This window comes from Squalius cephalus (genome assembly GCF_949319135.1).
Source record: "Squalius cephalus genome assembly, chromosome: 2".
Taxonomy (NCBI): Eukaryota; Metazoa; Chordata; class Actinopteri; order Cypriniformes; family Leuciscidae; genus Squalius; species Squalius cephalus.
The window spans coordinates 874,865-898,461 of NC_137123.1; the positions used below are offsets into that span (position 1 = coordinate 874,865).

General features: G+C 40.4%; 2 protein-coding genes and 1 long non-coding RNA gene across 4 annotated transcripts in view; 1 reads left to right on the forward strand and 2 right to left on the reverse strand.

Annotated features, from left to right (window-relative positions):
- LOC307150391 (uncharacterized protein) overlaps window positions 1-13,464 on the forward strand; it is a gene marked incomplete at its 3' end in the record, with an annotated part of 14,751 nt that extends 1,287 nt beyond the window's left edge. The window contains exons 2-10 of the mRNA XM_079857598.1: window positions 708-823; window positions 6,916-7,072; window positions 7,257-7,449; window positions 7,631-7,732; window positions 8,566-8,832; window positions 9,704-9,826; window positions 10,086-10,956; window positions 13,151-13,258; window positions 13,382-13,464. Coding sequence (XP_079713724.1) covers window positions 715-823; window positions 6,916-7,072; window positions 7,257-7,449; window positions 7,631-7,732; window positions 8,566-8,832; window positions 9,704-9,826; window positions 10,086-10,956; window positions 13,151-13,258; window positions 13,382-13,464 — 2,013 coding nt within the window. The 5' untranslated portion in view covers window positions 708-714. The remainder of the gene's footprint in view (window positions 1-707; window positions 824-6,915; window positions 7,073-7,256; window positions 7,450-7,630; window positions 7,733-8,565; window positions 8,833-9,703; window positions 9,827-10,085; window positions 10,957-13,150; window positions 13,259-13,381) is intronic.
- Window positions 1-23,597, reverse strand: part of LOC307154371 (uncharacterized protein) — a 91,275-nt gene that overhangs the window by 20,878 nt on the left and 46,800 nt on the right. The window lies entirely within an intron of this gene.
- On the reverse strand, window positions 15,909-19,015 carry LOC307154408. Of its 2 annotated transcripts, none has more exons than XR_013820357.1 (3): window positions 18,713-19,015; window positions 16,449-17,922; window positions 15,909-16,322 (listed from the first exon to the last, which is right to left on the reverse strand). It is a non-coding gene; the product is annotated as an uncharacterized lncRNA (long non-coding RNA). The 2 variants fall into 2 exon arrangements; XR_013820358.1 differs by having other exon boundaries at window positions 16,449-16,879; window positions 17,058-19,015.

Genomic DNA, 23,597 nt, shown 5'->3' on the forward strand with positions numbered 1-23,597 from the left:
ATGAGCATAAGAGACTTCTTTCAAAAACATTAAAAATAGTAGTGTTTCCAAACTTTGGACTGGTACTGTATATATATATATAATATAAACACATTTTTAACAAATAAAAACACATTCTTAAATTTCAGAGCATCACTGTGACTGATCAACAAATGTAGCAAGATTTGAAACCTTTGCTTGTTTAGACTCAATACTTCTAAGGGAAGTTTTCACCAAGCTTTTTGTCTGGGTGGTACCGGCCTACCCTGGACCCCCCCCCCCCCCCCCCATAACCATCCATGCGCGTATGTATGAGGTAGGATGTGATGCTGCATATGTCAGTCAATGGTCATGTGGCAACGCCGCCATGCTGCTGTACCAGAAGTTAAGTTTGACAGCCCTAGTTTAAATTGATTACTGAGTGTCTGTGCAGCACAACATGGTTATCATCTAACAAGTTAACTTCTCGGCTTCAACAGGCTCGGTCAGCTTTCGGTGTGCACATTTCAGAATTTGCATATTTCATTAGCCCGTGTTTGATGTTAAACAATGTGCATCCTGCAATAGCAAAGCTCAGTACACAGCTGTTGCAGCGTCTATGTGTTTGTATGAATGTCTGTTTATTTATTTATTTTACATAATAGATTTTTTTTTGTGACGTGCTATTTTTCAAAACCCTTTTTGTGAGATTTGCCTTGACTAAGTACGAATTACAATTATTTTCACAGAGCCATTATGTCCACAAGGAGGAGGAGGAAAAAGCCTATAGACGATGCAAAGACATACATTCTGTCTTGCACTGACAAGGATGGGTTTATGCCGAGATTCATTGACCATTACAAAGGTAAGTTGCAGAAGATTCCTTGACACAACTTGTGCATTTCAAAAGCAAAAAAGTATTTTTGTTGATGTAATGGCAGGGTACAGTTTTTGTGTGTTTTCAGGTTATATATTCCAATTTTTTTTTTTTTTTTTTTTTTTGCCTTTGTCAAAGACAGACAGTGATCGAAGTGAGTGTGATACTTTACAGCCCTGGCAAGATTGTCAGAGTGCTTTGTCAGAATATTCTGCTGAAGTGTCCAGAGAAGTAGAGCCTATTGCTGTGGTAGACTAGCTGCAGTTTAGAGTTTAAGGCAAATTTTCATCTTGATTGATCCCAAATATGTGACATGGAAAGGAAAGGGCAAAGTTAATAGGGATAAACGTCTGCATTATAAAACATTAAAAGTAGATGTCATCATTCACATGTATGAATTTCAGTTCTTTTCTTGTTGTTTCCCTTGGCCTGTTGGGTCTTATTTTTCATTTACTGAGCTCCTAAGGTTTTTAAAAAGCATTCGTTTTGATTTTTAAAATGATGTAGGAACCATGAAGTAGCACTTTCTTCTTGTCTGTTTCTGCTTCAGCATACAGTTTTTTTCCTCACAGTCTCTGGGTGTCAAACCCCAATTATTACAAATTTGTAATTAATAAAGTTATTGCACTTGAGAATTCGAATTTCAATGCACCTTTCGTTCACTGCAACTTAAAGTCCCACTCCGATCATCTTTTGAGCTATTTTAAAGCGTTCTCAGTGGTCTTTAAATGAAAGAAAATAAAAATGCAATTTTGAGCTTAATTTTCTAAAGATATGTCCTCTAGCTTTAGAAAAATGCCACAAGAACATGTTAACAACACGAAAAACATGATTTTCATCGGAGTGGGTCTTTAAAGCTCATTTGCACAATACATTATTTAACTAGCCATTAAAAGATGGCGCCGCTGTGTTTGGCTGGCCGTCTTCCTTTGCTCTGTGTGTTATTGTGTTCGGTAATTTTGTCAAATTTTACACAGAATGTGTCACCACTGTTAGTATATGATCGCCAGACTCTTCTGAATATAAGGAATTATGTGCTTAAACCTACAACTCGTGGCTCTAGTGGACAGTCTAAGATGCCGCCACCATTACTGTCATCCGTACCTTCGCACCTGTGGCATGTGCCCTGCTTGTTACCTACCATCAACCGCTACAGAAAGCGCAGCAGACGGCGTGGGCGGAGAGGCGGTAGACTTGTCAGATTAAGAAGAGCCTACCTGACTCTGACTTCGGCATCTGATCCTCGCAGTCGCACGGAGCTCTTTCGAGAGTACAACGGTTACGCTGTGAAGTGTTCCTCAGAATACTGCTACCGGTGGCTTCGACTCGTTGTTCCCGACGCTGAGTATACACATGCTTGCCGACGGCCCGTAAGGATCTGCAAACGGCATTCCATAAAGGAGAATCTTCGCCCGCTTGCACGTAACGTTATCTCCCAGCAGTCTGGCCTCAACACATTACGTGTTGCTTTGATCAACACTAGATCGCTAACTAACAAAACTTTTATTTTGAAAGATTTTTTTATTTCTCACTCTTTGGATTTTCTTTTGTTGACGGAAACCTGGGTTAAACCAGGTGACAACAGTGCCTTTACAGAGCTCCTCCCACCTCGGTGCTGTTTTTTCAGCTCCCCGCGAGTGTCGGGGCGCGGAGGGGGCATGGCTACTGTTTTTAAAGACAATTTTAAATGTCGACTTTTATTTATAAATAATTATTCTTGTTTTGAGCTACAGCTGTTTTTAATTGAGTTTACACGCCCTGTGTTGTGTGCTGTTGTTTATCGTCCACCTAAATACAACAAGAATTTTATTCAAGAGTTTTCTGAATTTTTAGCTGATGTTGTCCCAAAGTATGACCAACTTTTTATTTGTGGTGACTTAAACATCCATGTTTGTTGTCCGTCTGATCAGTTGGCCACTGATTTTAAACGACTTTTGTCATCTTTCCATTTACATCAATTGGTGGATCGACCCACACATCTTATTGGACACACTTTGGACCTTATTATTTCTCATGGGCTCTCTATCTCCCTTACTGAAATATCTGAGACTGCTATCTCAGATCATTTCCCCATTATTGTTGAATTTCCAGTCCCGTCTCCAATAGCCAGTAGGTCTATTGCTTCGCCATGTTATCGTCGTATTCTCACTTCCTCCACAGCTGAAGAATTTTCTGCTGCTTTTATGGACTCTGAACTTTATGTCCTTAGTGAATCTGTCTCTTCTGTATGCCCTGATGGCCTGCTTTCATCTTTTAATTACACCTGTTCTGAAATTTTAGACGTTATTGCTCCTTACAAACATAGATCTCCTAAGTTAAGAGCAGATCCCTGGATAAATGATGCCACACTCACTCTTAGGCAGCGCTGTAGACAGGCAGAGCGGAGATGGAAGAAGGACAAATTACATGTGTCTATGGAAATATTAAGGGGCTGTCTTTTTGATTATCAAAGGGCTGTAAAGGAGGCAAAATCTAAATATTTGTCAAATATCATCACTAATAGCGGGCATTGTCCAAGGGTGATGTTTAATGCAATTAATTCTGTCGTAAACCCACATACTTGTTCTCTGACAGATGCCTCAGTCTCCACTTGTGAGAATTTTCTTCACTTTTTTATGAATAAAGTGGAGTCTGTCAGACAACTCACGGCCAATAGTTTTGTAACTGATTCAATTGTCGCTGCAGCACATTCTTCTGTGTTTGAACAGTTTGAACCAATCTCACTATCATTTTTTAATGAAGTAGTGCAAAAAATTACAAATTGCCCCCTGGACTTTGTTCCAACTAAATTGTTAAAAGAGGTTTTTACCACAGTTGGGCCTTTCCTGTTGGTTTTTGTTAATAAATGTCTTAGCTCAGGATCTGTCCCTGCTGTGTTCAAACATGCTGTGGTTAGGCCTTTTCTTAAAAAACCAAACCTGGATCCCTCAGTTTTGTCTAATTTCAGACCAGTTTCTCACCTGCCTTTTCTCTCAAAAGTGTTAGAAAAAGTTGTTTTTATACAGTTACATTCTTTTTTAGAAAATAACTCTTTGTTTGAGAAATTTCAATCAGGATTTAGATCGCGACATAGTACTGAGTCTGCACTGTTAAAGGTGCACAATGATATTGCCCGGTTTGTTGATGCCAAGAGCCCTGTTATTTTAGTGCTCCTCGATCTCACGGCTGCCTTTGATACAGTGGACCATGCAATCCTTCTGTCTCGCCTTAATCACTATGTTGGCATTAAGGGTACTGCGCTTCAGTGGTTCTCGTCATATTTGACCGACAGAACTTTTTCTGTAGTGATTGAAAACTTGTCCTCCTCTACTACTTCTCTCTCCTGTGGGGTGCCACAAGGCTCTATTCTCGGACCGGTTTTATTTTCGCTCTACATGCTGCCTCTTGGGTCCATCATAGCCAGGCATAACATAGCTTATCACTGCTATGCAGATGATTTGCAAATTTATTTGCCTATGAGTCCAACAAACACTGATGCATTTGGGTCACTAATTGATTGCATTGATGACATTAAATTATGGTTAGAGCAAAATTTCCTTAATTTGAATGAAGATAAGACTGAATATATTTTGTTTGGTGAGTCTGCAACCTCTGACCCTAATATGCTAATTTCGAAGCTTAGACCGACTATCAGAAATCTCGGTGTGACTTTTGATAGTAGCCTGAAATTTGATAAACAAATTGACAGCGTGGTTAAAGCTAGTTTTTTCAGCTACGTCTATTGGCCAAGGTCAAACCATTTTTAAATCGTTCGGACCTTGAGAAAGCTATTCATGCTTTTATTAGTTCAAGACTAGATTATTGTAATGCGCTTTATGTTGGAGTCTCACAGTCATCACTCAGGCGCCTTCAGCTGGTGCAGAATGCAGCAGCCCGTCTTCTAACTAACACACGTAAGCATGAGCATATTACTCCAATTCTTTCTTCTCTCCACTGGCTTCCAGTTTCTTTTAGAGTTGATTTCAAGATTTTATTGTTTGTTTTTAAAGCTCTCAATGGCCTCGCACCACCGTACATAACTGAGATGTTGGCTTTGCGTCAATCAAATAGGGCTCTTAGATCAACAAATCAACTTTTGCTCGAAGTACCAAGGACAAGGTACAGACTATGGGGTGACCGGGCTTTTTCTGTAGCTGGGCCAAGCCTCTGGAACAAGCTACCTGCTGATATACGTACAATCACTGACTTGGGCCTCTTTAAGGCTAAGCTTAAAACTTATTTATTTAGACTGGCTTTTAATTTATAGCAGTTGTTGTGGCATTTTGTGTTTTCTTTGTGTCATACATTTTGTTTTTATACTTTGTTTTGTGGCAGTATATATTGAGTATATATTTTTTTATTATATTTTGCATTATATTGTTGTCATTATATATTTTGTTTTTATTTATTTATCTATTTTTCCTGGAAAGCACTTTGGTTCACCTTGAGTGTTGTAAAGGGCTGTACAAATAAAGGTTGATTGATTGATTGATAGTCTCTCTATTTGTTGTATATACATTTGTTATTGCTTTTCTGTGTCCTAGGCTATATTTATTTTGTAAATCAGGAATACTTTCTGTTTTTTATATTGCTATTTAATATTTAGTTTCATGCCTTCCTGCGGCTACAATGTAATTTTCCAGTTTTGGATCAAAATAGTACATCTGTCTGTCTGTTTATGTCAAAAGTCTGAGTTGAATGATGTTCTTACGCTTCACTGGTATTACCTGCACTAAATGGTACACGGCACTCTCAGTTTAAAGGAGTCATAACCTAGTATTACCTTGGATACCCACGCTCTATTATAGTCTTTCAGGCCCTTCTAAAAAAGAAAAGTGGAAAAAAAATAAACACAGAGCTCCTCTGACCCTTATTTCTGAAGGCATTATTGTCTCGCGAGATCTGATGCGATATTTTGGCTGTCGTGGACGGTCATTTTAATAATGCAAATGAGGGGCGCGTTGATTGGTGGCAGGAAGGAGGGGGGTTGACACCGCAGGTAACTTCAGCATATCATTCCAAAATGACATCATGGCGCAAGTTGTGAATGAACCCGACCTTGCCGCGACCTACGGGATTCAACTGTATATATGAGCCAGACTCTGAACCAGAGCTGGAAAGGGAAGATGTAGAGTCGATGGAAGGATGTCTACATCAAGATGTCTCTGAATGGTAAAGACAATCATTTTGACTGAGACATACATTATACCTTTTATTTAATGTAGATTACATTAACGGAGATGTAGTCTACTTTTTTTATCAGCTTACAGTGGTTATTGAGATCAACGTGTGCTATCATGTGGTGTTTTTGCCTTGTTTCACGTTGTGGTTTTTTAGACATTCAAATTTGTGAACGATTCCGGCGTAAAATGATCAGCACAGACACCTAACGTTAAGCCAGTGGGAAGGGTTGTAGGAACCGCGTCATTAAAAATGAATTTAATCCACTGGTCCCTGACAGCTTGGTCCGTTCTTGGGAGAGAAAACACATTTAAGTTACATGTTGATTCTGGCAGTCAACAACAGAGCAACTCACGTGTGCACTACGTTTCTGCATCTTTCGCGACTGAATATGAGGGGGAGAGGGGCAGGGCTTCCTGCAGCATAGGTTTGCGGTGTCCATATATGGCATATCCTGCCCCGTCTTGATGTCAAGTCGGGGCAGAAATTAAAATCTCGTATTAAAGTACGCGTGCACGTGGGCTGGTTTACAAATCCTGGGGTAAACAAACGCTTCACTTTTAAATATCGGCTTCCCGGCCAGTGTATAATCGTTAGGCAATCATAACATACATTGATTCTCGTGGAAAAGTGAAAATTACAGGTCATGACTCCTTTAAGGGAACCGAACAGAGCATAGACAGGACCTCAGTGATTCATTGATGTGGATGGGTCTGCATCAAAAACATTTTTGGCCACATAAAGTCTGATCAAAAAAGCACTTTACCTGTAGAGTGTGTATCACAACTGGGAGAGTGCTGAGCATTGTCTGCACGTAATACACTGACTAGACGCAAGAACCTCAACCTCACTTTGAAAATACTGTAGTATCTCTTTTTGAGTCCCAGAATGAAATGTTTAATTATTATATATTATTGTAGGAAGAGGAGTGTTTGCCACACACCCCATTGAACCCGGGGACTTCGTGTTGGAGTACAGGGGTAAACTCCTCACACAGGAGGAATGCAAGTCAAGAAAATACTCAGAGATTGAAAGCACATTTCTCTTTGACTTCCAGTGGCAGAATCATCACTTATGGTAAACATTGAAAGATGGATGTTTTGTATTGATTTAGAGAAATTACGAGTTAACCCTGAAACAAGGGTTTAATACTTGATGAATGAATTAAGCACAAATACTCTTAAATTCTTTTGAAAATAACTCTTTCAATAAAACTTTTAAAAAGATGTAAAACTATTACCATTTTTCTGATACTTTTCAGCCTTGATGCATCTGAAGAAGATTTATCTCTCGGAAGATTGGTCAATGACAACCACAAAAATCCAAATTGCGTTATGAAAAAAATCATAGTTGACAACAAACCACATTTGTGCCTTTTTTCTCTGAAGAAAATAGAAATAGGAGATGAAATTGATTACAACTATGGTGATTCAAAATGGCCTTGGCGCAGTAAGGTGAGTTGGTTAGATTAAGTATAGAGATTTTTTTTTTTTTTTTTTTTGTTGCAAAAGCAAATTTTGTATTTCTCCAATATTAACCATGTTTCCAATATTACTCTTGACTGTCTATGGAAATGCATTTAATCTTTGATCTGTGATGTGTGTTAAAATGAGTTCTTCTTTATCTGCAATCCAGTTGAGAAAAACCCAAGCTCCAGCCGCAGCAGAAGAGAATGAGACCAGCCCTGTTCCTAAGACGCTTAATGATAGACCAAACCCAGATCAGACCTGCACACAGGTAAGTGCATTCAAACACATTCATCTATGCTGACATGTATGTGGTGGTGTTCTATTACTAAAGTGGACCAATGCTTATGTGGCTTTATATTGGCTGTTAAAGGCCAGGTAATGTCACACACACCGGCATGTTTCCAGTCATGTTCTTATGGGGTCCTTCCATCTTCCAAATACATTTTGTTTCTCTAGTCTCTCCTTTACACACTCATATATGCCCTTCCGTCCAGTTCTTACTGTAATTGTTTTTAATGCACTATGGCAACACCTGACATGACCTCAACTGTGATTTTAACATTCGTAATTGTATACTGTATTTGAGCTGTTAGATGTTTTAAAGCATCTTTTTGATTTTAATTTTGATTTTAAATATTTTGATTTGATGCACTGAAAACTCCTGTAATGGTCAATTGGACCATGGACCAATGCTCATGGGGCTTTAAAGTAGTCAGGTGACCTTATTGGGTTGTAAAGGCCAGGTAATGTAACACACTGGCATCTTTCCAGTCCCATTCTTGTGGGGCACCTTTTAATGCATTATGATAACATCTGGGGAGAAAAAATAAGAACATCTGCATACTGGGTTAAAGCTCACAGTTACCTTTTTTATTGACTAAAAAACAAACGTTTCGATCCAAATGGTCTTCCTCAGGCAACTATATGATAGTATTGTAATACTATAGTATAGCTGTACTCTGATTTTAACATTTATAATTGTACACTGTCTAAAAGGGCTGATGTTCACATTTCTGGATTTAGATTTTTAGTCAGACCATGCCATGTTTCTTTGGCCAACCTTTCTAATTCCATACTTAATGAATTTTTGTTTATTTTTAGGTATTTACTGTCCAAGGATTTTCACTGGTTGATTATCCAGATAGTGATGAAACTGACGAGGATGGTATGGAAAACGAACCTCCCACCCCACACCTGGATGTTATTATAGGGCAGAATGATATTGGCCCAGATGTTTCAGATCTTTTGTACGATTCAGATGAAACTGTTGTGAAAGAAACTTGTGATGAGGCTTCTCCAAGCAACCATTCCAACAATCAATCGGATGATGAACTTGTTCCACCACCGAGACGCACAAAAAGCATTCTGGTAAGCCCCAAAACACATTTTAACAATATAATTAACTTGTTTATGTGATAAATGTTGTGCCACTAGTAAGCGAATTTGAATTATTTTATATTTGAATGGGAATCATTCACTTTGAACCTGAATCGATTGTTTTGAACAATTGCTTTTAAAATCTGAATCTAAATGGACTCATTTGAAATTGAATCTATTGGATTGGCATAAACACCTGCAGGAGTAATGTCCAGTGATCAGCGCTCAGGTGTGTGCTTAAAAAAAAAAAGATACAACGTGCCCAGTGGTGTAGGCTACTGGTCAGCCAGCATACCGGGTCAAACCCAGGTAGGCCGACGCTATCACTCCCGGACGCCGCGGCCGGTCTCTGTTGCCAAAATCCGGTCGAGTCCTCCTCCTCGCCTGGTGCATTAATTATCAATTAAATAGAGATCACCAACAATCAATCAGTAATCATTTATTAGAGAAGCTCAACTTCTTTTCTGACTGATTGCTGATTTTTAATTGATAGGGAGACAATTGTGAGGTGAGGAAGACACTTCGGAAAATTATTGACTAATCTCTCCCTCTCTCTTGAGTAGTTCCATGTCTACAGGAATGACACTATATCATTATGATTAATCATTTGCTGTGAAGTCATTAAATTTAACAATCAAATGCATGAAAACTGAAACGTTACTCTTTTTTAAATAATTTTGTCAACGTTTACTCCACCTGGAAGGCAGTTTGGACATGGGCCTTAGCAGGTGGATGGAGGGGTAATATTGGTCAATAATTTTCATAGGTGTCTAGCTCACCTGACAACCTCTGAATGGTCTCCCTATCAATTAAAAATACAGCAATCATACAGCAAAATATCTCCATGTCTCCCTTTTTGCAGATGGATAGAGTACAAGATTTTACCCACAGTCTCTATGATTCAAGTAGTGACAGCGTAGAGGAGACTCCTTTTTTTAAGCCTGAAAGGGATTCACAGAAGCTGAGAAGAAGGTCTTGCCGTCCCGTAAGTCTTTTTTTTTTGGGGGGGGGGGGGGGGGGGGGTTCTTTTGTGTTTTCATGATTGTGAAAATGTCTGTTGCTCTTGCTAGTGAGTCTGATGGGGATTCTTCTAATTTGTAAATTTACTTGTACTGAAAATGGTCCATACAGATTTTTCTTCATTTAGTATCCTGAGCCTGTTCAATCAGTATACTCAGGTTTTTTATATTTAATATTTAATGTTGCAAAAATAGTTATTAACAGATGTGTGTTTGTTTTTAAAGATTCAGATGAATCTCATGGAATCGGATGACTCAAACTTAGGTAGCGAAGAGGAGTATATTCCAAATCCCAAGGATGAAAGCACAGAAAGTGATAGCAGTATGGAATTAACCCTGGAAAAGGAAAAAAAGAACAAAGGTGCATCATCCAGTCAGAGCAAGTTTAAGCCCAGAGAGAGAAGAAGTAGATCCTCCCGAGAGAGTGGAAGCGAGTCCTCCAGACAGAGCAAGTCTAAGCCCAGGGAGAGTGGAAGTAGATCCTCCAGAGAGAGTGGAAGCGAGTCCTCCAGACAGAGCAAGTCTAAGCCCAGGGAGAGTGGAAGTAGATCCTCCAGAGAGAGTGGAAGCGAGTCCTCCAGACAGAGCAAGTCTAAGCCCAGGGAGAGTGGAAGTAGATCCTCCCGAGAGAGTGGAAGCGAGTCCTCCAGACAGAGCAAGTCTAAGCCCAGGGAGAGTGGAAGTAGAATCTCCAGAGAGAGTGGAAGCAAGTCCTCCAGACAGAGCAAGTCTAAGCCCAGGGAGAGTGGAAGTAGATCCTCCAGAGAGAGTGGAAGCGAGTCCTCCAGACAGAGCAAGTCTAAGCCCAGGGAGAGTGGAAGTAGATCCTCCAGAGAGAGTGGAAGCAAGTCCTCCAGACAGAGCAAGTCTAAGCCCAGGGAGAGTGGAAGTAGATCCTCCAGAGAGAGTGGAAGCAAGTCCTCCAGACAGAGCAAGTCTAAGCCCAGGGAGAGTGGAAGTAGATCCTCCAGAGAGAGTGGAAGCGAGTCCTCCAGACAGAGCAAGTCTAAGCCCAGGGAGAGTGGAAGTAGATCCTCCAGAGAGAGTGGAAGCAAGTCCTCCAGACAGAGCAAGTCTAAGCCCAGGGAAAGTGGAAGTGAATCCTCTAGTCATAGCCAATTTGACTTTAGCCAGAGAAGACTTTTGGAAAGATGTCATGATCCCACACAAAGATTTCCAAATAGCAGAGTTTATGGGAATGAAAAGGAAATCGCAACATATTCTGAAAACAATGTTTCAGTGCCCCTGGAAGAAGAGCAGTATATCATTGTCAGTCCAACTTTAAAGAAAGATGATGGTTCCAGAAGCTATAACAAGAAACATTTCTGCTTTTATTGCAGGAAGTTTGTCCAGAAAATGTCAAGACACTTGTGGCGTAAACACCAAGATGAATTGGATGTTGCGAAAGCATTCAGTTTTCCAAAAAACTCAAAGGAAAGAAAACTACAATTGGACTACATACGAAATAAGGGAAACTTCGAGCACAACAGTCATGTTTTGGAAACACAAAAAGGAAAACTAATCCCATGTAAACAACCGGGAAAAAAATCAGAGGGACATACATTTGCACATTGCATTCACTGCTATGGGTTGTTCTCAAGAAGAGCGATGTGGCGGCATTTCAAGGTCTGCAGCTTCAAACCCGAAAGTACTAAACCAGGTAATAAGAGAGTTCAGGCATTGTGTGCTTTCGCTGAACGTTCTCCATCGGAATATACAGACGCGTATTGGAAGTTCTTGAGTGTAATGATTCAGGACAAGATTGCAGTTGCAATTAAAGGAGACAACTGCATCCTCAATTATGGGTTCAGGTTGTTCAAAAAGAATGAGAAGATAGTCAGTCAACACCAGTATATACGCCAAAAACTGAGAGAACTTGGCAGGCTTTTATTGGAAGCTAAAAAAATCACACATGTGAAGACCATTCAAGAACTCATCAAACCTGAACAGTACTCCCAGGTTGTCAGAGCTGCAAAGAACCTATCTGGATTCAGTGAGGAAACTGGCATATACCAATGTCCCTCTCTTGCACGCAAGGTAGGACACAGCCTGCATTCGTTGGCTATGTTTATCAAGTCCGAAGGACTGAAAAAGAAAGATAAAGAAACCATTAAAAATGCTGAGGAGTTCGCACAGTTGTATTTAGAGAGTTGGAGGTTTGATATTGCAGGCCAGGCATTAACCCAGCTTAACAGGGCCAAATGGAATGCACCGCAACTTTTACCTCTTACACGAGATATCCAAAGGCTACATTGCTATCTAGAAGAAAAACAGCAGCAACATCTCAAAGATTTAAAAGAACATCGTTCATCCACAAATTGGAAGGAACTTGCAAAAGTAACGCTGACTCAAGTTATGCTTTTTAATCGGCGGAGAGCAGGTGAAGTGTCCCGAATGCGCCTGTCTGCATACTTATCGAAGGACACATCAGAGGAACAGGGAGATGTAAATTTGGCCCTCACAGCGCTTGAGCAGAAGCTCTGCAGGCATTTTGTTCGAATAGCAATTGTTGGAAAAAGAGGAAGGAAGGTTCCTGTTCTTCTAACCCCATTAATGAGAGAATCACTTGATGCTCTTACTGAGAGCAGAGAAGAATGTGGGGTGCTGAAGGACAATGAATATCTGTTTGCATTGCCACAATCTGACCATTACCTCAGGGCTTGTGACTGCATGAGGCAATTTGTCAGTGAATGTGCTGACATAAAAAATCCTCAAGCGTTAACATCAATTCAACTGAGGAAACATATTGCTACCATGTCTACTGTTCTAAACCTCAAAACCACCGAGCTTGACCAGTTGGCAGACTTCCTTGGTCATAATATCGCTGTTCACAGGAAACACTACAGGCTCCCAGAAAGCACCCTCCAATTAGCCAAAGTAAGTAAAGTCCTCCTGGCAATGGAACAAGGACGCCTAGGAGATTACAAAGGAAAGAGCCTCGATGAAATACAAGTCGATGTGAATGGTAATTAACTTTATATTCTTGAAGGCACAATATATGACATTTAGTTTTCCGCATTCAGAAAACAACTATTTACCATATAAAACATAGGGCAGTAATGGTGACGGGATGAGAGATAATACTACTGTTGTATACTCTTGCAGATTGCCCATAGTTTCAGCTTTCCAAACTCAACTTTTTATCAATTATCATTTTAGAGACCATTGACATGGAGGGACCTTTAGCAGAGGACATTGAAAGTATGTGTATACGATGTTCCTAAATTGATTCTAAATAATCCGTTTTAGATATTTTGTGTATTGTATTCTTAAGTTATTTCCCTCTCCAGATGTCAGTATGCTAGGAGATGATGGGTTAGACGATGAGGTCAGCATGTCATCCACGCAAGAATGTACCTCCACATCACAAAGTCAAAACCAGGGAGTGTCTGCAACCGGTGAGCTTGAACGCAATTCTTACCTTTCGTGCATTTCACACAGCACGTGGCAAAAATTTGAACATCAACAACTCCACCTCCCTCCTTTGTCCCACCCACCTCTTTCTCCTGCAACTCTGTCAGGAGACCTGTCTGATGCAGAGGCTGCACAATCAGTCAAACACAACCCTAGTTTTAAAACTGAACACTGCGTCAATACTGCCTGAAATTCAAGTAGCATTAACTTTGAGGTTAGCGTAAACCCACCTGTTGCTTATAGGTTGCTCTAATCTCTCGGCACGGACTTCATACAGGGATAGCACAGCTACTCCAACACGTCCCTGTCACTACAGAACATCTGGAATGTGCGCGATAAGGTGATGCAGGACAATTCCCTGAGCACATTATACAAGTCTGCTTCATGGCAGCAAACAGACTCCACGGTTGTCCGCATTGCTGAGCAGTGACCACACTTGCACTGCAAAGAGTTGCCGACCCTCTCCTCACTGTCATCTCCGTCCGGAGCCGCTGCAGCTCCCTCAACTTCCGCAAAAACGGGTCTCTCAACCCTCCTCCTCATCACTGGCTCAAACGCATATGCCATCGGGTTAGATGACATCAAATAAACTCATACAGCCTTGTCGTCTTGACATGTTTCCTCCTCATCTGTGTACTCATACTCGACTCGCTGCATCTGTATACTCGTCTCGCTGTAACTGTGTACTCGTACACAGTTGAGGAGAAAAAATGTTTGAGTAGCCGTGCAATCCCTGCGTGAAGTCTGCGCCGTGAGATTGGAGCAACCTATAAACAGTAGGTGAGGGCACACGAACCTAAACGTTAATGCTACTTGTAATGTCACTAACAACAGTCGCTTTCTGTCTGATGAAATCAGTTCATCTTATATTGTCCAACATACAATCTTTTCGGCGCACAGCTACTTCAGCACTAGTGGACTGCGTGGGACGGTCTGTCGTCCGTACACTATATGAGGAAATATACTGCTTGAGGGCCACTATCCTTTAGGTCTTAGATGTTTCCCTGCTGCAACACACCTGATTCATTGTGCAGAGCTTGGCAACAAGCTGTTTGATCTATTTAATTTGAATCAGGTGTGTTGAAGCAGGGAAACATCTCAGACCTGCAGAATAGTGGCCCTTGAGGACTGGAGTTGCCCATCCCTGGGCTAACATGACAACTAACATTTTCACGTCACTAGTCACTTGAAAATAATTTAGGACGATAGGAGACGGGATGAAATAAACTGTCTCTCTCTTTAAGAGACACAAATCCCATATACTGACTTCTTGTTAAGTGCCTTGAGATGACATCTGTTGTGAATCGGCGCTATATAAATAAACTGAATTGAAAATTGAATTGAATATACTAAATTATTTTATAAAATAACACAACCACTGTACTGACGGCTATTACATATTTCATGTAGTGTATACTACAATAAAGTTATTTCTTTGTCCAGATGTCAGTATGCCAAGAGAAGAGGGGTCAGAAGATGAGGTCAGCATGTCATCCCTGCAAGAATGTCCCTCCACATCACAAGTCCAAAACCGGAGTGTGTCTGCAAAAAAGAGAGGTAAGCTTTGGGGCTTGCACTCTCTTTTGGGCCAGAGCTGCTCATTTATTTTTAAGGGCTTTTACTTTGCTTCCTTGACTCAACACTTGAAATATGTGTGTCCCTCCTTACTGTCCGTTGCCACAAGCCTGACATTGGCTTGAAAGAAGCTGTTGCAGGAACAGACCTTGTGAGCCTGCATTGTCGCAGGTTGTAGGGTTGGGGAAAGACTGGCACTTTATGGAGTTACTCAGGAAAAATGCTTGCATTTCCTCCAACAACGGAGCTGTACAGTGACCAGTTGAAAAACTCGAACAACCTATAATCACCTTAAATACCTCCTAACTGCTAGTGTTCCTTCATCCAAGTCTCATTAAGCCTCCACATGCAGCTGACTATATTAAATGACCTTTTAAAAGTGCCTTATAAATAAAAAATATTATCATTATTATTGTTTTTATTATTATTATTATTATTTTGTGAAATGCAAGAAAGAATAAAATTGCTTTAAGTGAGAGAGTGTGTGTTTATACTCGAGTGTAGGGTAAAAGCATCCTGTTGCAGTTTCTTTTCTGAGAATTATAATGTAATGCCGTCAGAAGTACAATGAGCCACTGCAAACCACTCAGTTTAATAAATACAACACACAAAGAAAAAAGAATGCAATCAAAACAGTTAACTATAAATAAAGTTAAACAGCAAAACTAAACGGAATGCGTCTGAGCAGGCACTCCTCCGTTGCTTTCTGCCTTTCGTTCACCCGTTGCAGCTCTTCCTTCAGCCAGTTGTCGGTTGTTCTCATGGTGGTTTTGGCAAAAGAGGGAGCACGGGGCTTGGAGAAGCTGGCAGCACAGGGGGGCTGGGGTTTTTCCACCGCTTCATGCACTCTTTCAGCAACGAGACCCAAACATCCGGAGACTCGTGATCACTCTGGCCAATCACAAGAGAGTACATCCACGTAGCTGCGTTTGCGTAGCTGGGCAGCACGTCAGGTCCGAAGAGGTGCCCATCAAGCTGCATAATTAAGGATTAATTTGCAGTGTTTTTGTTTTTACCAAACCAGTGTATAAAATGAATAATAATCTCAGTCATGTTATTATGAAGAGTTGTTTATTCCAACAAATAAGAACTTCATTTATTTACATTGTTAACAGTGCAATGTCTGCAGTGTTCTCTTGCTCTCCACTGAAATCTGTGTGCTCAGTGTGAAGTCCACCTTTACTTATAGTGGTAATCCCAGAAGCGGTTCCTGTCCTCTGAAAAAACAGAGGCGGACATCACACTTGCTGCATTGGGTATTGGTGTACCCTTTACTGCAATGTCTGTAGTGCCCTCTCTTTGTCTTCAGGGGGAAATGTCCAGTTTGGTCCATGCGCACATCCATGGGCAGTGGTTTGCGTGACTTTTTAGAAGAGGGAGCCTTTGGACTTCCATCATCCATGTGTGGTCTCTTTCCACTATTCAGAGGGCTCCTGTCTCTGGGCTCTTGTTGATTGAAGATGGTCGTCCTCTCTTTGGCGTTTTCAGTGTTGTGTCCACCAGATTAGAATATAAAGAACAAATGTATCAATTTATGTACATCTCAAATACCAGTCTGATTTATCACAAACAAGGTAAATAGCACAAATAGATCATTACCGTAATGAGAGAGGAAGCCAGCTGTGCTTGGAACTTTCTCATGTTCAGTATCTCCTTCTTTGATATCCTGAGAGCATAGGCTGTGCTGCTTGTAGAGGAGCCAGGTGTTGACCACAGCAAGGGTGATTGTGTGCCAGAAGATGTACATGTACCACCGCCAGGATTTCAGTGCATACTTGTGTTTTGCTGTAAATGAGTCCAACAAATCCACACCTCCCATGTATTTATTGTAGATGCCCACAATGGAAGCCTTTCTAACGTCAATGTAGGTTTTGGCGGCTTTGTCTCAGTGTTGAATCTCCTGAACAGGTTCTGGTCCAGCGAAGGATGACACAAGTGTCACCGCCCTGTTGTCGTACCATTTGACAGCACAGATGTTGTTTCCCCTCCACTCTGTGGTCAAAGCTTCCTCTGCCCTTCTTCTTCAAGCTCTTCACATGTAAAGATTACAGTTGGGTAGATGCACTTCAAGTTCAAGAGTCTTTATTGTCATTTATGCTCACACATAACGAAATTTTGCATGAGACTCTCAGCTTTAAACATTATCAAGAGCAGTAAATAACAAACAATTTTATAAACACAAGCAATTATTATTTTAAAATTGCTTGCCTGGCTGTTCCCACATAATGGATTCCTTGCTCAAGGAGCTTCACTACCAGTGGAACGGAGGTGAAGTAGTTGTCTGCCTAGATCTTGTTGTGTTGACCCTTTGGAAATGTGGAGGCAAGCTTCATTACAACATCACCTGACAATCCAAGTTCAGATTTGACTCGTACTTCATTGTTGCTCCCTTGGTAAACATCAAAGTCAAGCATCATGCTAGAGATTCCAGCTTTCACCCATACTTTAAAGCCCCATGAGCGTAGATTACCTTGCATATACTTCTTGATGCTGCTGAACTTCCCGTTGAAGGGTATCATCATCTTGTCCATGGAATGTGCTCTTCTGGTACCACCTGCAGGTAGTTTTCTCTGAGTGAATCCAGAGTTTGTCCCTCTTTTCAGTCTCTGGCATGGTTAAATTGTTTACAAAATGTAATGTTCCATCCTCAGGAACATGCCCAATGCGGCCTGTATTTCTTTTGTATTAGTGTTGACTGATCTTTCGTCATTTTGAATGCTGTACTCATTCGTATTTGTTGCCAGAGCTTGAACCAAATCTTCTGACACAAACTTTTGGAAGTATTGCAGGGGTGTGTGGAGGGAGGTGACATCATCTGTGAGAGCTTGACCAGAAAAATCAGTGACGTTTGTCATGTGGCATGATGTATTTCTTTGATTGCCCGGGCTCAATATTCACATTAGCTGGACAATCGGTAGGTTCTTGGTTTTCTTTGTCCACAGAGACATCAATATCTGATTCTTCATCACTTGCATCAGTGTCAAAATCTATGTCCACATCACTTTCTCCTTTTTGGATGATGGCAATTACATTGTGCTCATTGTACCGAGGATTTCTCCTTGCTGGTGGCATTCTGAAATGAAAAAGATAAAATTGAAACAAATGTACATTGTATATACAAATAGCACACATGCCTCATTATGACGTGTTCACACTTTGGACTGAAGCAGCCTATTCACACATCTCACCGGTCACACTATACTTAATGGCTCACCTATAGTAGACTGTGATTGTAATCCTTACAGGAATGCATTCAGCGTCCAGTTTACAACAAAATCTAACAGTGATGAACATTTACACCTGTGCCAGAACAAAGCACCAGTAGCATCCCGCACAACTTGGATGATTGGCCAGGTGTGGCCAGGTGTCTCTTCCAAAAGAGATCTTGGATCTCAATGGGACAGACCTGGTTAAATAAATGTTATAGGCCTAATGATAATAATCACTTTGACTATAAATTGATAAGAACATTTAGTTTATCAGATTTGCACAAACAGAATTTCTTTGTTAGAAAGTCCTGCAGAATGTGATAGCAAATTATAATGTTTAGATATGGCAATATATATTTCAACTTTAGTCTATAATACAGTATAGAATATGTAATCCGATATAAAGCTAAAGGGTATAATGTTTAAATCATGTATAATTTGTTGTGAACATTTTCATTTAAGTTCCCCTCAAGATGTTCCTCTTAAATACAGGGCAATTATGACTGCCACTCTCATCCAACATTGTAATATTGCAACATTTATAAAACAAGCTCTAAACAAAATGTAGGGCATATTTTCAACATTTACTGTATATGTCCTTGTTCTAGACACTGTAATAAACACAGAAAAACATATTCCAAGCATTTTACTTACTTGAAGATGAATCAAGTCCAGTAAATCAAAGGGATGTTGCTTGATCAGAAAGTTGTAGGATGTGTCACTTCTTGACTTAAGGGTGGGCTTTGTATACAAATCCTGGATCCAATTACATGGTGGGAATAAAATGTAGGACCCACAGATCATATTGATGTGGTTGTATAAACAAACAAACAATAAAAAAAAGACAAAAGGGGTTTTGGGGAATAACCACAATTGTTGTAATTCTGAAACAGTGGGTCTTACAGGGTTAAGTAAGATTAAAATTTCTTTATAAAAGAAAACCTACAATGTTTTGTGTTTTTGCCTACATAGGAAAACAAACGGCCGTCAAAAGAAGCTGGACCCCAGACGAGTGTGCTGCAGTGGACACACATTTGAGGAGATTTATTGTAATGAATCAAGTTCCTGGTAAAGAAGAGTGTCAGGGCTGTATTACTGCAGAACCTCAAGCTCTCAGAAACAGAGACTGGAAAGCAGTTAAATATTATGTTAAAAATCGCATTACAGCCCTGAGAAGAAAAGTCTAGTGTGAAAGCACCTAATGGAACTGAGGTAAAACCAAAACATTAGAGGTAGGATCTTAAAATGTTTTGTCTTTGGTTGTGTTCTGTTGTAACCTTTTTGTTGTTGTTGTTGTTGTAGGGGTTTGCTCAGGTTTTATGGCTGTCCAGTGGCCTACAAATATACACATTTCACAGTTCTTATTTAATTTTATTTTTAATTTGATGGATGTAGGATGGATGTTGGATGTGTGGATGTTGGATGGATATTGAATAGATGTTTGATAGATAGATGGATGGATGGATGTTGGATGGATGGATGTTCGAGAGATGGATGGATGTAGGATAGATGATGGATGTTTGATGGATGTAGGGTAGATGTTTGATAGCTGAATGTTGGATGGATGTAGGGTAGATGATGGCTGGATGGATGTTGGATGGATGTAGGGTAGATGTTGGATGGATGGATGTTGGATGGATGTAGGGTAGATGTTGGATGGATGGATGTAGGGTAGATGATGGCTGGATGGATGTTGGATGGATGTAGGGTAGATGTTGGATGGATGGATGTAGGGTAGATGTTGGATGGATGGATGTAGGGTAGATGATGGCTGGATGGATGTAGGGTAGATGATGGCTGGATGGATGTAGGGTAGATGATGGCTGGATGGATGTAGGGTAGATGTTGGATGGATGGATGTTGGATGGATAGATGTAGGGTAGATGTTGGATGGATGTAGGGTAGATGTTGGATGGATGAATGTTGGATGGAGGTAGGGTAGATGTTGGATGGATGGATGTTGGATGGATGTAGGGTAGATGTTGGATGGATGGATGTTGGATGGATGTAGGGTAGATGTTGGATGGATGGATGTTGGATGGATGTAGGGTAGATGTTGGATGGATGGATGTAGGGTAGCTGTTGGATGGATGGATGTTGGATGGATGTAGGGTAGATGTTGGATGTATGGATGTTGGATGGATGTAGGGTAGATGTTGGATGGATGGATGTAGGGTAGATGTTGGATGGATGGATGTTGGATGGATGTAGGGTAGATGTTGGATGGATGGATGTAGGGTAGATGTTGGATGGATGGATGTAGGGTAGATGTTGGATGGATGGATGTTGGATGGATGTAGGGTAGATGATGGCTGGATGGATGTTGGATGGATGTAGGGTAGATATTGGATGGATGGATGTAGGGTAGATGTTGGATGGATGGATGTAGGGTAGATGATGGCTGGGTGGATGTTGGATGGATGTAGGGTAGATGTTGGATGGATGTAGGGTAGATGATGGCTGGATGGATGTGGGGTAGATGTTGGATGGATGGATGTTGGATGGATGTAGGGTAGATGTTGGATGGATGTAGGGTAGATGATGGCTGGATGGATGGATGTTGACCAGATGTTGGATATATGGATGGATGGATGGATCTTGAATAGATGTTGGATATATGGATGGATGGATGGATCTTGAATAGATGTTGGATATATGGATGGATGGATGTTGAACAGATGTTGGATATATGGATGGATGGATGGATGGATGTTGACCAGATGTTGGATATATGGATGGATGGATGTTGAACAGATGTTGGATATATGGATGGATGTTGTATGTGTGGATGTTGGATGGATATTGATATATTCTTATTTATTTTAATGTTTTTTTTATTTATTTATTTTAGGGCCTGAACACTGAAAGTGTGTGGGGCATATGTTAAATATTTCAAAGGATTTTTCATTTCTTTAAATATCTCTGTATCATGATTTCAAAATTTGAGGCTTCACTGGAAAGAACAACTTGTTAACATGACATTATGGATGCAGTCCAATGAAACATATAATTTCAATGCCTATATAAGAGAAACTGTTGGGTTTACATAAAAGTTCAGGCTGATGTTGTTCAAACATTGAGTGCAGATTGTACAGATCTCTAGACATTAAATTAATAATTTGTTTTAATCATTTCATAAAAAGTTTATTGACTGACAACTGTGTGGCATAAACTGTGTCATTACAATAAAATTGGTCATTTCAGTTTTGTCATAAAACTGTCTTTGAAGCTGTATGTCTTGTAATCTGTAAAGGCAGATGGAAAGTTTCACATATATACATAATTACTCATTACAAAAATAACTATTTTAGTCCACAATAAGGAAACTGTGAGTAATAATAAAGGCTGGTGTCAGCAGCTGCAGATAGTGACCTTGGGCCCCATTAACATATAAAAAATTGGTATGTATGTGTGTATGTGGGCGGACCCCACAAGTCGGCAATCCTAGAAACGATCCCCACAAGGGGCCAAATACCTTTTTCGACAAAACTTTAGAAATTTGTCAAATTGAAGTGATATTAATGATTGAGATTTTTTTTAGATCTAATGTTGTTTTTTACAGCAGTGTAGGACCACTGGAAAGGGTGGATCCCACAACGCATAAAAAAACTGGTGGGCCCCATGAGGGGGCCTGCGCAAGAATGTGTGTGTGTGTGTGAGTGTGTGTGTGTGTGAGGGTGTGTGTGTGTGTGTGAGAGTGTGTGTGTGTGTGTGTGTGTGTGTGTTTGTGTTTGTGTGTGCGTGTGTGTGAGGGTGTGTGTGTCTGTGAGAGTGTGTGTGTGTGTGTGTGAGGGTATCAATCTCACGAACTACCGGTTTTCTGCCAATGCGTTAATATTCAGCCTATTATGATAATGCTGTATATAAAAATGTGAAAAAGAAAGAAGCTTTTAATAAATGTTTTTTAACGTGTGTGAATAAATCCAAACACCCCGTGACAGATTTAAGTTTCACTTTCAATCCGTGACCGACAGAGGAGCGTCTTGGCGGCAAGGATTTAAATCTTTAACAATGTCTGGGATAAGAAACTCTAAAGTGTGGATGTACACCATCAGAAGGATATTCTCCAAGGCTGGATTCAGCATCAGGAAAAGTGATCGCACTTCTGCCGGCCAACGTTAACTAGTTGGTTTTCCACGGGACATTCTAAAACGCTAAACGTGAAAAAAGCTTTTAAAACGCTTGAAAGGCACTTTAACGTGGCTTACTGTACACAGTACACACTTTATTAAGACACCATACCATGTGCAGATAAGCAGATGAACCCAGAATATGAACGCAATGCCTTCCTCCTATAGTAAAGCGTTTTCTTTACATAATTTGATATTTTAATTTAAAGCTCCAATATGTAGGAATTTTGTAATCAAATTTCCAAAAATAACTTGCACAGTGTGATATATTTCCTCCAGTTGTGTACTTACAATATCTCAAAAGTCTCCAAAGATTTTTTATTTCAGAGAAATTCCGATTTTAAATAACTGGCCGTCCCGGAAAAGAAATGTCGCGCCTCAGTGACGCAATGTCCGCTCTATCCTTTTTTCCGGGTGTGGACCATGTGATCGGATATTCCACCACACCGGATTTTTTTTTTTTTTTTTTTTACAACAACTTTATTGAGGTTTTTTTCTTATCACAATAAACAATAAAGACGTCTGACAAAGAATAAAAAAAAGAATAAAATAAAAAATATGACCCACCACACCGGAATATCGCATGGTCAAATGCGGAAGTGGTGGTTAAAGCGTTATAGCCATAGACTGTATGGTTATAGCTGTTATGGATCACGAACTCTTTGGCGAGTATTGAAGTGCCAACAAAACGTAAGCGTCCATACACTCGGAGTGTGACTGTGTGACAAACGGAGGAATAAAACCCGGATAAATATCGGCAGGCGTTTTCGAGATGGAGATCGAGAGCTGCGCGACAATCTTGGACTTGACAGAGACTCTCTCGCGAGTGTATTGAGACAGGTAAGACATGCAACTGTCAATAATAGCACTTATAAACAAAGTTATATTGCTCTTTGCACTTCGGTAAGGCTTTTTATCACGTGTGGTGACCGAGATTATGCAGTACAATTAAATACAATCGGTTATGATGTTAAAAAAATATATTTAGTCATTACTTGCAAATGTTCGTTCAAATTTACTTTTAGATATTGGTTTAAACACGTTAAACAACACGGCATTAACCATAAAAACGTAAAACTGCACAACATTAACCAAACAAATCATTTGACAAATAGCTGTATGTTGTAACGGGATAATATAGCATAACATTTCACGTTCCTTGCAGTTCTACCAGAAAGACTCGGGAGAATTAATACTGTAACAATAACATTTATTTAGGAGCTCAGCAAGCAATCAGGTTCTTTGGCGTAGGCCCCGTTCATAACTCGCATTCAGAGGGTACTGAATCTGCGAGTCCCGCCTGAAGACGAAGGCGGGGGCGCCGCTCACCCCCCGGCGGAGTAAGGAAAGGGGCCGTCTGGTGGTGGTGGGGTGGATGGAGGAAAAGACATCTGAAGTCTTCAGGATGG